We start from the raw sequence: 16,135 nt of genomic DNA on the forward strand, positions 1-16,135 counted from the left end.
ATTTAAAATTTTTAAATCTTCTTGTTGGACAGACCCTTTGAGTATGATATAGTGTCCTTCCTCATCTCTTATTATAGTCTTTGGCTTAAAATCTAATTGATCTGATATAAGGATTGCCACTTCTGCTTTCTTCTGATGTCCATTAGCATGGTAAATTCTTTTCCACCCCTCACTTTAAATCTGGAGGTGTCTTCGGGCTTAAAATGAGTTTCTTGGAGGCAACATATAGTTGGGTTTTGTGTCTTTTGACAGGGGCATTTAGCCCATTAACATTCAGGGTAACTATTGAGAGATATGAATTTAGCTCATGCACTTTTCTTGTTCACTCAAGTCAGATGATCACAATAGGACTTCTCTTATTTATGCCAAAATATCTTTGAATAATTAATAATTTACAACAAATACGTACAACACCATTGACCAAGAGCAAAATATTTCTTCGGGGATGTGGACTTAAAGGGCTACATCCTGAATCAATAGTTGAGAAATGTCAAATGTGAGAGGGGATGGATATATCTTGTGATACCAAAGTTTCTGGGGACAGATTTAGATTTGTGATATATGTTCAGTCATAACTAGTAGGAAAAAAGCAAGCATTTAAATATGTGGAAACTATATTGAAAAAGAGAAAGAACCTGAGACCTACATCAGTGAAGAAATCATCAGTGACGAAATCATCAACAGTAATTTCAGAAGGTACTATGAAAAATTCTTCCAAATTATTTTTGTTTTAAAATTTTGAGATGATTGGGGTGCCTGGGTGGCTCAGTGAGTTAAAGCCTCTGCCTTGCTTGGGTCATGATACCAGGGTCCTGGGATTGAGCCCTGCATTGGGCTGTCTGCTCAGTGGGGAGCCTGCTTTCTCCTTTCTCTCTCTCTCTTTCTGCCTTTCTGCCTACTTGTGATCTCTGTCTGTCAAATGAATAAATAAAATCTTTATTAAAAAATTTTGAGATGGTTGCTTAAATTTTACATTATTTTACAAATATTTATATTATTTTACATTAAGACAAAATTATTTTATCTTAAAATTTGGAGTCAATTGCTTAAAATTTTATATTATTTTTCATATATTATATAATACATGATTATAAACATAAGTGATCATAAGACCACTTATGATCAACTTAGGTGTGTGACTCAATAGCCTATATGTAGCAGCGTTCTAGACAAGAATCAAATTCCCCCTCCTCCTCCTGGGTCTTTCATTCATTCATGTTAAGTGAATAATACAAGTGGTTTAATGTATGTAGAAAGTATTTAGTTGTGGAGAGAATGAAAACATAAGCCTTCACTTCCTGACTCCAGAGGAAGGAATAAGGAAGGAAAAGAGAGAGGAAGGAAGGGAGGGAGGGAGGGATGATGAAGGAAGAAAGGAAGAGAGCAAGGGAGGAAAAAGGGAGGGACGACAAAGGAAGAAAAGGATCCGTTGATTATCCTGAGGAGAAGGAGAAGTAGTGATCAAATCAATAATGTTAAATTGTAAAATGCTTGCTTTCATCATTTATTAAATTTGAGTAACACATTTGCTTTTTGGAGTTATTACTGGATTGGAGGGATATTTGAAATTGTAGTCCACTCTTTTCTAACCACTGTTACAGGGTCCTAGACCTTCCTGCCCTTTGCTTCCTCTGTTACAGCACCTGTGGCTGAGTTCTTCTTTCACCCTTCTTACTACTGATTTCTACTGCAAACATTGCTTTTCAGCCTGTGATAAAACCATGATAGTAAATTATAACCTACTGATACGATACAAAGCATTCAAGTCGTTAAGGTTATGAGAAACAAAGCCAGTTTATATTGTGATTTTCTAATCAGTGCTCTTCTAACTGTGATATGCTAGAATTCCTCTTGGCAATTGCTAGGAAATAATTGTGTTTTAAAAAGGAAAAAAAATACAGAAACACTAAACGTTTGGTATATGCTGAAAGTTGTTCCTTTAACTCTGAAAATAAGCTTTATGTTCAAATTGCATTAAATTCAATTAAATGCATATAATGTAGAATTTATGGTATATATGCATCTACATATATGTTAGATATGTCTATAATAATATGTAATATATTGTGTTATACATAATATAGTGTTGCATATAAATGCTTTCTGTTTAAATGTAAAAAAACTCTACCTAATTTTACAGAACTTAAAATGAAAATCCTGATAAATAAAAATTAACAAGAGCCAGTTTTATAATACATAATACAAATCAGCAGGTTAAAAACATATTCAAAATACCTTTATATTATCTCATGTTCATTATTTTATTTCACTTCACAAAGTGGTAACATGATCTATTGTAAAGGGGTGTTAGAAATTATATAAAACAACATGCCAATATTGCATTATTTGTTTGGTACTTGTTTCTATAGCTACTGTGAAAAAACCTTGCTTACTTTTCTAATTTTTTAAATTGGTCATTTTCCTTGGGGTTGTTGTACTGGAACTGAGTTCCATACTTGTGGTTTGAAAACTTTCAGACACACTGATTTACATATATCCTGAAACTGCAAATATCCCATGACTGCATCCTTCAATTGAAGCAGTGATTTTTTACTCACTCTGCTCTCTATCATTATCAAGTTCAGTGAGGATGAGCATTGCTATATCTAACCTGAAAATAACCCATAGAATCAGGGTGGTTCTCTTTAGTTTATATGTTTACAGTTCAAGCTGCGTGTTTACAACATTGGTTATGAACCAATTAATATCAGTTATAATGTTAATAGCATGGCTTTCTCCATTGCCATCTCTATTATGAGAGTAGGGGTCATGATTATTGGTTACTGCTGTTTGCATGTTGGTATAAATTAGATCATTTGGCAACTTTCTGATACACAGAGAAAAAAAGAAGATGGAGATGCATGTAAGAGGATTATTCAATGTACATGATTTGAAGATTGCCTTAAAATTCTCAAGTTGTCTTCAAGGTACATTTCAAAAAATATATTTCTGAATTTACTAATTTACCAGATGTTTTGAATTGATTTTTTAAAGCTACATTTAGGAATACTGGGGAGGGAATAAAGAGACATGAGTTCTAATTCCAGTTTTTCCATCAGCTAGTTATAGTAGCTTGAACAATTAATTTAACCTCCCTGAGTTCAGTTTCTTGATTAAAAAATGAAGTAGGTTGGTTGGTTCAGTGTTCTTCAGTCTGTGGGTTTGGACACTCATTGGGGCTTCATAATATCCTCAGTGGCAGATGGGGAAGGGAGAGAGTGGTGAAGACTCTAAATGGGTAAAACTTCTTTCCTTGCTTCACTCAAAGCAGATCTGCTTTATGCTGCTTTATTTCCTTTCATTCCCTCCCATACAAAACTTTCATGTTTGTATGCGGGCTTCTACTAAAAGTTGGTAAAAAATTTTAAAACCATTGGACCGAATAATCTAATGTTTTAAGACAGACTTCAGTAGTAAAAGATGTTAAAATTTTGTGGGCTTTCTAATGTTCCAGAAAACCATATGAGAAAAGGAACTGTATATTATCTTTCTGTAAAATATTTTTTAAGATTCTATTTATTTGAGAGAGAGAGAGAGAGATGTGAACAGTGGAAGGACCACAGGGAGAGGGAGTGGGGATAGAATCCCAAGCAGACTCCCCACCCAGTGTGGGGCCAATCTAGGGCTGGATCTCAAGATCCTTAGATCATGACCTGAGCCAAAACCAGGAGTCTCCGTGACTAAGCCACCCAGCTCCCTTTCTGTGAACTATTTTAGAAAAAGCCTGATGCGGGAAAATAACTGATGTTTAGTTTATAATGCACATTATCATTGTCATTTGGCTTTTAGACCAAGAAGTAATTGTCCCAAATATCTACACTATCTAAAACAGAATTGCACTCGTATTTTCATATCTTTATGTTTGTGATCTCTTTCAGAAGATTACAGTTTTTGTATTCTTACATATTATATATGTCCTGGGGATAAAGCTTTGGGTAATAGACTATATCTCCAATTGTCAAATTGAATCAATATGGAAATCAGTATTCAGGATGCTAGAAACGTGTTTGAAGACAGATTAGTTGTTTTCCCATGGTAGTTGTATTATTGGTAAAGAATAAAGTTCTGGTACTGGTAGCCTAAGCCCATTTAGTCTAGTTTTAAACATATTCTTAAAAAGAGGAGAGAAGAAAGGCAGGAAAGGTGGGAAGGAAGGAGAGAAGCAGAGAAGGAAAGAGAGAAAAGAAAGAAAAAGAATGAATGAAAAAAAGAAAAAAAAAGAAGAGGAAAGAAAGAGAGAGAGAGGGAGGAAGAAAAAGGAAAGAAAAAAAAATATTAAGGGTGGGACACATCAGTGGCTAGTTAAGTACCTGCCTTCAGCTCAGGTAATGATGCCTGGATCCTAGGATCAAGCCCCAAGTTGGGATTCCTGCTCAACAGGGAGTCTGCTTCTCCCTATGCTCCTCCCACTGCTCCTGCTCTCTGCCCCTCCTGACTGCTTTTCTCTCTCTCATATAAATAAATAAAATCTTTAAAAAAAGTGGGAAGAAGAAAATGTTACAGGTAAGAAAAACTTTTGGAAAGGATTACAAATTGTTTACTAAGGTAGTACATTCAATAAGAGAATGAAATTATAATGAATCAATTATAATGAAAAAGAACTAATTGTAAGGAAAGTGGAACTTTGTACTTAAAGACATTTCCTCATTTGGAATAGGCACTAATACTAATCTGCTTTTCTTATTACTAATCAAAAACCTTTATATGAAAACAATGAATGAGTTTATTACAGGTTTATACTTCCTTTAGAAAGTGTTTTTAAAAGGTCAATATAGTTTGATTTATGCCCTATCAACATTCACATCTAACATGTAGCTTTTCATTCTCTTTATCTATTACATTTCCCCAAGTTAAAGAAACTGTGTTTTTCTAAAAGAGTTCGGCCTTGAAAGTACCACTCAATTTAACATGTATTTTCATTGCATTATTTCAAAATATGTTCAATCAAATTCAGCATTTATAACTTTTTGCAGAAATTGTTTTTAAATATCCCATTAACTTTCTGTCAGAATAGTACATATTACTTCACTTTAGACTTAAAGCACCAAGATAAATCACTTTCTATAGTTCAAAGAAATCATATTAACATAGATCTGGTTGTTTTTAATAAATATTACTATATTATATCTAATCCTTAGTATCATTATATATAGTATTTTGCAGTCTTTGTGTATATAGCCAATCTTATAAGTTTTTGTAGATTAAAATGAATTCTAAAGATAACATTAAAAGGAAATAGACTATGAGTCAATAGGCAGAGCTCATTTTCTTTTTTGAGAGCATTTTTTTTTTATTAACATATAATGTATTATTTGCTTCAGAGGTACAGGTCTCTGAATCATCAGTCTTACACAATTCACAACACACCATAGCACATACCCTCCCCAATGTCCATAACCCAGCCACCTCAACCCACCCCCAACACCCCCAAGTAACCCTTAGATTGTTTCCTGAGATTAAGAGTCTCTTATAGTTTATCTCCTTCCCCAGTTGCATCTTGTTTCATTTTTTCCTTAGTACACCCCACGAACCCCACCCTGCCTCTCAAATTCCTCATATCAGAGAGATCATATGATAATTGTCTTTCTCTAATTGACTTATTTTGCTTAGCATAATGCCCTCTAGTTCCATCCATGTCATTGCAAATGGCAAGAATTCATTTTTGATGGCTGCATAGTATTCCTGTGTGTGTGTGTGTGTGTGTGTGTGTGTGTGTGTGTGTGCGCGCAAGCTTACATCTTCTTTATCCATTACTCTGTTGATGGACATCTAGGTTCTTTCCATACTTTGGCTATTGTGGACATTGCTACTATAAACATTTGGGTGCAAGTGCCCCTTTGGATTACTCATTTGTATCTTCAAGGTAAATACCCAGTAGTGCAATTGCTGGGTCATAGGGTAGCACTATTTTTAACTTTCTGAGGAAACTCCATGCTGTTTTCCAGAGTAGTTACACCAGTTTGCATTCCAACCAACAGTGTGGGAGAGGGTTCTCCTTTCTCTGCATCCTTGCCAATATCTATCATTTCCAGACTTGTTGATTTTAGCCATTCTGACAGATGTGAGGTGGTAACTCACTGTGGTTTTGATTTGTATTTCCCTAATGCCAGGTGATCTGGAGCACTTTTTAATGTACCTATTGTTCATTTGGATGTCTTCCTTGTAGAAACGTCTGTTCATGTCTTCTGCCCATTTCTTGATTCGATTATTTTTTCTTTGGGTGTTGAGTTTGATAAGTTCTTTATAGATGTTGGATACTAGCCCTTTATCTAATATCTCATTTCCAAATATCTTATTCCATTCTGTCAGTTGTCTTTTGGTTTTGTTGACTGTTTCCTTTGCTATGTAAAAGCTTTTGATCTTAATGAAGTCTAGTTGTTCATTTTTATCCTTGCATCCCTTGACTTTGGCTATGTTTCTAAGAAGTTGCTGTGGCTGAGGCTAAAGAGGTTGCTGTCTGTGTTCTCCTCTTGGATTTTGATGGATTCATGTCTCACATTGAGGTCTTTCATCCATTTGGAGTCTATTTTTGTGTGCGGTGTAAGGAAATGGTCCAGTTTCATTCTTCTGCATGTGGCTATCCAGTTTTCCCAACACCATTTGTTGAAGAGACCATCTTTTTTTCATTGGACATTGTTTCCTGCTTTGTCGAAGATTAGTTGACCATAGAGATGAGGGTCTATTTCTGGGCTTTTTATTCTGTTCCATTGATATATGTGTCTGTTTTTGTGCCACTACCATACTGTCTTAATGATTACTGCTTTGTAATGAGCCTAAATTCTGGAACTGTGATGCTGCCAATTTTGGTTTTCTTTTTCCTCTGACTATTCAGGGTCTTTTTTTTGTTCCATTTTAGGATTATTCCATATTTTAAAAAAATTGATAGTATTTTGATAGGGATTGTGTTAAATGTGTAGATTGCTTTAGGTAGCATAGACATTTTCACAATATTTGTTCTTCCTATCCAAGAACATGGAACGTTTTTCTATTTCTTTGTGCCTCCCTCAAATTCTTTCATGAGTACTTTATAGTTTTCTGAGTATAGATTCTTTGCCTCTTTGGTTAGGTTTATTCCTAGGTATTGTATGGTTTAGAGTGCAATTGTAAATGAGATTGACTCCTTAGTTTCTCTTTTTTCTGTCTTGCTTTTGGTGTATAGAAATGCAACTGATTTCCGTGCATTGATTTCATATCCTGACACTTTACTGAATTCCTATATGAGTTCTAGCAGTTTTGGAGTGGAGTCTTTTGGGTTTTCCACATAAAGTATCATATCAACTGCAAAGAGTAATAGTTTAACTTTTTCTTTGCTGATTTGGATGCTTTTAATTTCTTTTCATTGTTTGATTCCTGAGGCTAGGACTTCTAGTAGTACTATGTCGAATAGCAGTGTTGATAGTGCACGTCCCTGCCATGTTTTCCTGACCTTAGGGGAATGCTCTCAGTTTTTTCCCATTGAGAATGATATTCACTGTGGGTTTATCATAGATGGCTTTGATGATATCAAGGTATGTACCCTTTATGCCTACACTGTGAAGAGTTTTAACTAAGAAAGTATGCTGTTGTTTGTCAAATGCTTTTTCAGCATCTACTGAGAGTATCATATGGGTTTGTTCTTTCTTTTATTAATGTGTTGTATCACATTTATTAATATGTGGATGTTGAACCATCCTTGCAGCCCAGGAATAAATCCCACGTGGTCATGGTGGATAATTGTTTTAATATACTCTTGGATACTTTTGGCTAGTATTTTGGTGAGAATTTTCACATCCATGTTCATCAAGGATATTACTCTGTAATTCTCCATAATGGGGTCTTTGTCTGGTTTTGGGATCAAGGTCATGCTGGCCTCATAAAATGAGTTTGGATCTTTCCCTTCCATTTCTATTTTTTGGAACAGTTTCAGGAGAATAGGAATTAATTCTTCTTTAAATGTTTTTCAGAATTCCCCTGGGAAGCTGTGTGGCCCTGGGGTCTTCTTTGTTGGGATATTTTTAATGACTGCTTCAATATCCTTACCAGTTATGGGTCTGTTCGGGTTTTCTATTTCTTCCTGGTTCGGTTTTGATAGTTTACAGGTCTCTAGAAATGCATCCATTTCTTCCAAATTGTCAAATTTGCTGGTTTATAGTTGCTCATAATATGTTCTTATAATAGTTTGTATTTCTTTGGTGTTGGTTGTGATCTCTCCTCTTTCATTCATGATTTTATTGATTTGGGTCCTTTCTCTCTTCTTTTTGTTAAGTCTGGCCAGGAGTTTATCAATCTTATTAATTCTTTCACTGAACCAGCTGCTTGTTTCATTGATCTGTTTTGATTATTTTGGTTTCTATTTCATTGATTTCTGCTCTGCTTTATGATTTCTCTTCTCGTGCTGGGTTTAGGCTTTCTTTCCTGTTCTTTCTCTAGCTCCTTGTGGTGTAAGGTTAGGTTGCGTATTTGAGACTATCTTGTTTCTTAAGAAAGGCTTTTATCACTATATACTTTCTTCTCAGGACTGCCTTTGCTGGGTCCCAAATATTTTGAATACTTGTGTTTTCATTTTCATTTGTTTCCATGATTTAAAAAAAAAAAAAATTCCCTTAATTTCCTGGTTGATTCATTCATTCTTTAGTAGGATGCTCCTTAGCCTCCATGTATTTGAGTTCTTTCCAACTTTCTTTTTGTGGTTAATTCTAGTTTCAAAGCATTCTGAAAATATGAGGGAATGATCACAGTCTTTTGGCACTGGTTGAGACCTGATTTGTGACCCAGGATGTGATCTGTTCTGGAGAATGTTCCATGTGCACTAGAGAATAATGTGTATTCTGTTGCTTTGGGATGGAATGTTCTGAATATATCGTGGTGTCCATCTGGTTCAGCATTTCATATAAAGCCTTTATTTCTTTGTTGATCTTTGCTTGTCCATTTCAGTGGTGGTGGGTTTTAAAGTCCTCTACTATTATTGTATTATTGTTGATGTGTTTCTTTGATTTTGTTATTAATTGGTTTATATAATTAGCTGCTTCCATGTTAGGGGCATAGATATTTTAAATTGTTAGATCTTCTTGTTGGACAGACCCTTTAAGTATGATATAGTGTCCTTCCTCATCTCTTATAGTCTTTGGCTTAACATCTAATCTGTCTGATATAAAGATTGCCACCCCAGCATTCTTTTGTTGTCCATTAGCATAGTAAATTGTTTTTTCCTGTCATTTTGAATATAGAGGTGTCTTTGGGTCTAACATGAGTTTCCTGTAGAGAGCATATTGATGGATCTTGTTTTTTTATTTTTTTTATCCATTCTGATACCCCATGTCTTTTGATTGGGCATTTAGCCCATTTATATTCAGGGTAACTATTGAAAGATATGAATTTAGTGCCATTGTTTGGCCTGTAAGTTGAGTATTACTGTATATTATTGTTGCTGTTTCTTTCTGGTCTACTACTTTTAGGGTCTCTCTTTGCTTAGAGGAGCCCTTTCAATATTTCCTGTAGGGCTAGTTTGGTGTTTATGAATTCTTTTAGTTTTTATTTGTCCTGGAAGCTTTTTATCTCTCCTTCTATTTTCAATGATAGCCTAGCTGGATGTAGTTTAATTGGCTGCATATTTTCCTCATTTAATGCTCCTAATATACCATGCCAGTCCTTTCAGGCCTGCCAGGTATCTGTGCATAGGTCTGCTGCCAATTTAATATTTCTACCAAGATATGTTACAGACCTCTTGTCCCGAGCTACTTTCAGGATTTTCTCTTTGTCACTGATACTTGTAAGTTTTACCATTAGATGACAGGGTGTGGACCTATTTTAATTAATTTTGAAGGGGGTTCTCAGTGCCTCCTGGATTTTGATGCTTTTTCCCTTTGCTATATTAAGGAAATTCTCTACTATAATGTGCTCCATTATACCTTCTGCCTCATCTCTCTTTCTTCTTCTTCTTCTGGGATCCCAATTATTCTAATATTGTTTCATCTTTTAGTATCATTTATCTCTCGATTTCTCCCCTGGTGGTCCAGTAGCTGTTTGTTTCTCTTTTTCTCAGCTTATTTATTCTTTGTCATTTGGTCTTCTATATCATTAATTCTCTCTTCTGCCTCATTTATCCTAACAGTAAGAGCCTCCATTTTTTATTGCACCTTTTTAATAGCTTTTTTTTTATTTCAACTTGATTAGATTTTAGTTTTTCTATCTCTCCAGAAAGTGATTTTATTTTTCCAGAAAGGAATTCTCTAGTATTCCAATGCTTTTTTTGAGCCCAACTAGCCCCTTGATAATCATCATTCTGAACTCCAGATCAGACATCTTACTAATGTCCATATTGATTAGGTCCCTAGCCATTGGTACTGTCTCTTGTTCTTTTTTTTTTTTTTTTTTTTTTTGAGGTAAGTTCTTCCACCTTGTCATTTTATCCACATAAAAATAGATGAATGAGAGAACAAAACACTAAAAGTGTAAGAATGACCTCAGAAAAATATACACTAGCCAATTCAGAAGAGACCCAGATTCAGGAGTAGGGGGAGAATAGAACAGAGGCACATACTTGATTTTGGATGAATTTTGGTCTGTTAGAAGAAACTGCCTCCAAAAATTTTTAAAGAAAGCAAAATATATATATATATATATATTTTTTTTAATATATATATATATACACACATACACAAAAATAAGGGTAAACATGATGAAGGGATGGAATATGACTGTAAAGATGAAAGTTTAAAAAGATTCTAAAAAAGGAATTGATAAGAAGTTGGTTGAAAAAAGGGAAAAAAAAGGAAAGATGTGATCAGGCTGGAGACTAGAGCTAAGCCATGCACTAGATTTAGGTTATATTTAGTGTTATTTTGATCTATTAGAAGAAATTGTATCCCAAGCTTGGTCATGGCCGGATGTTCTTGTTTCTCTTCTGGGGGAGGGGCCTGTTACAATGATTCTTGAATGTCTTTGCCTGAGGCAGAATTACACCACCCTTGCCAGGGGCCAGGATAAGTAATCTACTTGGTTTTGCTCTCAATAGCTTTTTTTCCCTGAACAGTTTCTATATAGCTTTGGGGGAGGAGAATGAAAATGGCAGCCTCCCAATCTCCAGCCTGGACAAGCTGAGAGCTTGTGGCCCCACTTCTCAATGTGCCCTCAAAGAAAGGCAGTCAATCACTCCCATCTTCCTGGTCTCCGCCTGCATTTTGTGCTCATCCAGTCTGTGGTGAAGCATTTCTGTCTTTAGTGCATGGCCCTGTTTGGAGTCTCCAAACCCAGCAGATTCCTGCAATGCACTTCTGCACGGCTCCTCCTGGAGGAAGAAGGAGGGAATCTCCCCAGATGTCCCACTTGTGGCATCCCTCCTTAAAGAGTAGTGGTCCATCTGTGTCTTGGTTCACAGTTTAAGATAATCTTGATCTGAAAGCCCACTCCTAGGTTCCATCTGTGCACCTGGCTTCCCCACTCCAACACCTGGGAGTTCTGCCACACTTAGACACGACTGGTCTTTTTGTGACCCCACAGGTCCTGAGACCACACTATTTCCTCAAGGGCTCCAGCCCCTGCTTAGCTTCTGGGGATGTCCCTTAGTGGAGCAGACTTCTAAAAGTCATGATTTTGTGCTCCACTGCTCTATGGCCTGCCATGGGCCGGCTCCTCCCCCTGAGGACTATCTTCCTGTATATCACCTTGGATTCACTTTTCTGCACATCTTGCCTTCCAGAAAGTGGTTGCTTTTCTGTTCCTAGAATTACTGTTCTGCTTCTCTTTGATCTCCTATTGAGTTTGTAGGTGTTCAGAATGGTTTGATAACTATCTAGCTGAACTCCTGGGACTAGGTGATATTTAGGTCTCCTACTCCTTTGGCATCTTGCTCCTCCCCCTGAGAGCTCTTTATTGTTACAAGGACTGAATTTATTATGAATTTTACTTTATTTTTTAAAAATTTTATTAATGAAAAAAGAAATCTTTGTTCTTTTGCCTAGATATGAATAATGTTCCAGAAAAAGACCACAATTTAAAAATGTTATTTTTTATTCTTTTGGTGTGTATCTACATTTTCAGGAATCTAAAAGTAAGTTTTACACAGGAAATATTTTTTGTAAGATAAGTTATGTGACTAAGATTGAGTCAAATATAATGATCTGAATATATAAGCACTTTTTTATAGTGGAACTAATCCTATTTTCTTTTATTGGAATTTCCAATTCTTAGTTATAGAAATGGTTTTTCGTTAAACATTTATATGAAGGTTTATTTAAAGGTATTTTAAAATATACTTTTTCTTGTTAGGAAAATGAGATGATTTAATATCTAAAAAGTTCCTAAACAAAATATTCACTATGACTATATTATTACTAATTCCTATCATATATATCTTATGTTCTATTATTCATTCTTTTCATCTGATATCAACAGTATTCCAAATGTTGATGATAACTGAACAAAAAACATTAGTTCATGCCTTCTTAGAATTTATGTTTTTATTTATATTTTACATTAGACAAAATCAATAAAGTATTTTTAGATATCATAAGTACTAAGTGGAAAACAGAATATGTATATGAGTAACTCATGTACTTTAAAAGTATCAAAAAAAGATAATATAGAAATTGTGAGAGAGGAAATTATACTGTAGGAAATGATCATGGTTCAGTTAGAATGTGACATTTTAACCTTGAGGGAAGAATAAACTTTGGAAAGATGGGTTTGCAGGAAGTAAGCAAAAGTATTCCAGGTGGAAAAATGTCAAAGAAGCAAGAATCAGAGACTGAGGAACAGTTCAGACTACCTGAATAATTCACTGGATAAAAGAACATTTTCAGAGGGACTAGGTGACTCAGTCTGTTAAGAGTCTGACTCTTGATTTCAGCTCAGGTCATGATCTCAGGCCAGTAGAACGTTTTAGTTAAGAACGTTTTAGTTAAAATTGACTGGATTCTTACTGTAGGTCAGATATCATATGAAGTTCTATATTAGGTACTCATTTAATCCTCATACCCTTATCAACCAGGTACCATTATTTATGATGTTCCTTGAGATTAAACAACATGCTTATAATTACATAGTAAATAATTCTCAGAGCATAGTTGAAATCCTGGCTGGTTGTCACCAGATATCCACAATCAAACATTACAGTAAATTCTCAGCTGTCAGTTCTCTAAAAATGTGTTTATTCTCCTTTCCCCAAAAGGGTATTTTCTACTGGCCATAGATTTTTAGGCTGATAGTTATTTTCTTTCACTCCTAGTTATTTTCTTTCACTACATTAGAATATTTGTTACTAGGTTCTTGCTTCTACTATTGGGAAATAAGATGTTAGTCTTTGGCTGCTTGAAGGTAATGTGTCTTTATTCCTCAGTTGCTTTTAAAATTTACTCTTCATCTTTCATTCTTCCTCAATGTGTCTTCTTTGTACTTATCCAACATTGGTCTGGAGAGGTTCCTAAATCTGTGGTTACTCTCTTGATGTTATTTTTGTACAATATGGTTTTTGGTAATATGGTTTAAAAAATAGATTTTACCTTTAACTGTTATTTTAAATTACTGAAATTAATTAACTTTTCAACGTTGAATGGCAAAGTACCTTGTACAAAGCGTGTCTAAATTCAGAAAAATGCTTCTGAATTAAGTTAGCAACAGATGAATAGAAATACTTGAACTCTGGGTTATTTCTAGTTCATATTCATTTCTGCTTTCTTCAAAATTTATATTTGTAATGTTTAATTATTGAAAACCCATATTTTCCTCATTTTTTAATATTTCCTTTTTGTACAGATTTTATCATATCTAGAGATCACTGCTGTTGTACCTTACACTTCAATGATAATTATACCATTAAATTGATGATAATTTTCTACTAATTATTAAGTCATCAAGAATACCAATAATTATTAGCTTTTAAGGAATGTATGGCTTTAATGGAAAAGATATTTGATTGGCTTTTGACTCACTTGTCACGTTAATTTCAAATTATTACTGAGATGTCAAAATAAAAATCAATAGTAGACTTGTGTTTTTTTCTTCACAAAGATGTTTCATACATTATAGAAAGTGAACAGGGCATCTCATTGTCCCACAGACTTAAGCATGTTTCATCACTGAATTGTGTAGTTCTCTGCATTTACCTACAGCAGACACTTACTTGCCTTGCTTACTATAGAATTGCCTCCATTTCAAATAAATATAATCATTATACCAAATTTCTTGTAAGTCTTTTATCAATGCTTACTAAAAAGGGAAGGAAAAATAATAAGCCAAATACAATAAGTGAAAACTTCCCAAATGTAACCGAACTCATTGAGAACATTAACAATGTAGGGGCCACAATGCATGAAAAAAATTACTGCAAACATCCAGCAAACCATGAATAGTATTAATGAATAACCTGGAGAATTAACACATATGTCAAGAATAAAACCCAGAGTTGACAATGTGGTGGCTCTCATCCCTCTCTGCTTTTCAGCTGCTCACAAGCCTTAGCAAACCAATTGACCCTATTAATCCAAAGCAGAATATTCAGTGGCACTGCTCATACATTTGAATTATTGTAACCTAAATGAAAATACAGGGAGCATGCATTTATTTGTTTCTCTGATTAAGATGTTGTTTGACTGTAATGCTCAAAACAAATTTGCTATTCACTTCTAGCAAACATAGAATCCTTTTGAAATCCATCCTGGTTACTTTGGCTTTTTCTTTTACTATCATATTTATTCTTTTTCATGTGTTCATCCAACATGTATTAAACATCTGTTAGGTGCCAGACCTCTCAAGAAGCTAGAATGTATTAAAGTACAAGAGATTCCTTAATCTCAGAGAGCTCCTGATCTTCATACATGTGCATCTAACTAGATAGATTTCTTAACTATATTTGCAAGTAGAGAAACTGGGTTGCCATCACCTAGCACAGCTCTGTCTCAGAGAAAAGTAATGAGACCTGTGTGTGTGTGTGTGTTTTAAATTTTCTAACAGCCACAATAGAAAAAGTTAAAAGAAGTTAATTTTAATGTTTTGTCTAACTCTTTATATTCAAATCATTACCATTATAACGTAAGTAATAAAATTATTAGTAAAGTGCTTTATATCCTTTTTTCACACTAAATCTTCAAATTCAGTTACATCTCATTTGATAGTAATCACATGTCAATGCTCTATAACCACATGTGGCTAGTGGCTACTATAGGAAAGAGTGAATATTAAGAAAACAGCTAACATTGATTTTAGTATTTTTCATTATTCTAAATCTAGAATCTTTAAATGTAAAAGCCCAAATTCTATTTTTTACAAGAGCCCTGCTCTTTGAAAGTATTTCAAATATAGAAATTATTGCCCCACAGTACTTTAAGATGTTTTTGTTTTCCCAATCCTGGAAAAGTATTTTAGTATTTTGAGTTTTAGTATTCTGAATATTGTTATTGGCCTACTCTATCTCTTAGAAAAACGCTATTCAAAGTTTAGCAGCTTCAGTTGACTAACAATACTGTATTGACATAGATTATTTGTAAATAATGCCACAAAACAGTCAGAAGGTTTATTTGTTGTAGTTATATATTTTTTTAACTCATGAGCTAATTGCTGAGTTATGTATTTAGTTATTTAGTTTTACACCATCACTAACCTCATATTACTAATACACTGTTTTTATATTAAGATATTTAACAAAACCAAGAGTTTTATGTCCAGAACATAATACATATTTATTTTTATTGAATTAAATACTTAAGAAACTGTTCACATAGTTTTTAATCTGTGGTAAAAGTAATTTTGGGGAAGTATTATCATTCTGTAAGAATTAAAATAGACATAAATTGACAGGGATCAAAATAGCCAGGAATAATAAATGTATTATAGGCTTAATAGCAAAAAATAACCTAAAGGTTGTATAATTTTCATATTCCTTTAGAGCTACCAATGTGTCTGCTTACCTGGTTGGGAAGGAAGTTTTTGTGAACAAGAATCCAATGACTGCAAAATGAATACTTGTAAGAACAATTCCACCTGTACTGACATCTACAATAGCAATCAGTGAGTAATGTATTTATTGTTTCCTTCATAAAATTACTTGGAGTATTCAGTGCCCTAGGGTAATGCCAGCATTATTTTCACTTTTCATCTATTAATTAAAATAATAATCTCAAGATGAAGAGACATTTCCTGACAAGATAGTGTCAACATTTAT

At 34.2% G+C, this 16,135-nt stretch overlaps 1 protein-coding gene across 1 annotated transcript in view; it reads left to right on the top strand.

Annotated features, from left to right (window-relative positions):
• EYS (eyes shut homolog) overlaps positions 1–16,135 on the top strand; it is a 1,640,601-nt gene that overhangs the window by 473,705 nt on the left and 1,150,761 nt on the right. Inside the window, 1 exon segment of the mRNA XM_059401541.1 lies at positions 15,860–15,981. Coding sequence (XP_059257524.1) covers positions 15,860–15,981 — 122 coding nt within the window.

The sequence above is a fragment of the Mustela nigripes genome, chromosome 5, assembly GCF_022355385.1.
Source record: "Mustela nigripes isolate SB6536 chromosome 5, MUSNIG.SB6536, whole genome shotgun sequence".
Taxonomy (NCBI): domain Eukaryota; kingdom Metazoa; phylum Chordata; class Mammalia; order Carnivora; family Mustelidae; genus Mustela; species Mustela nigripes.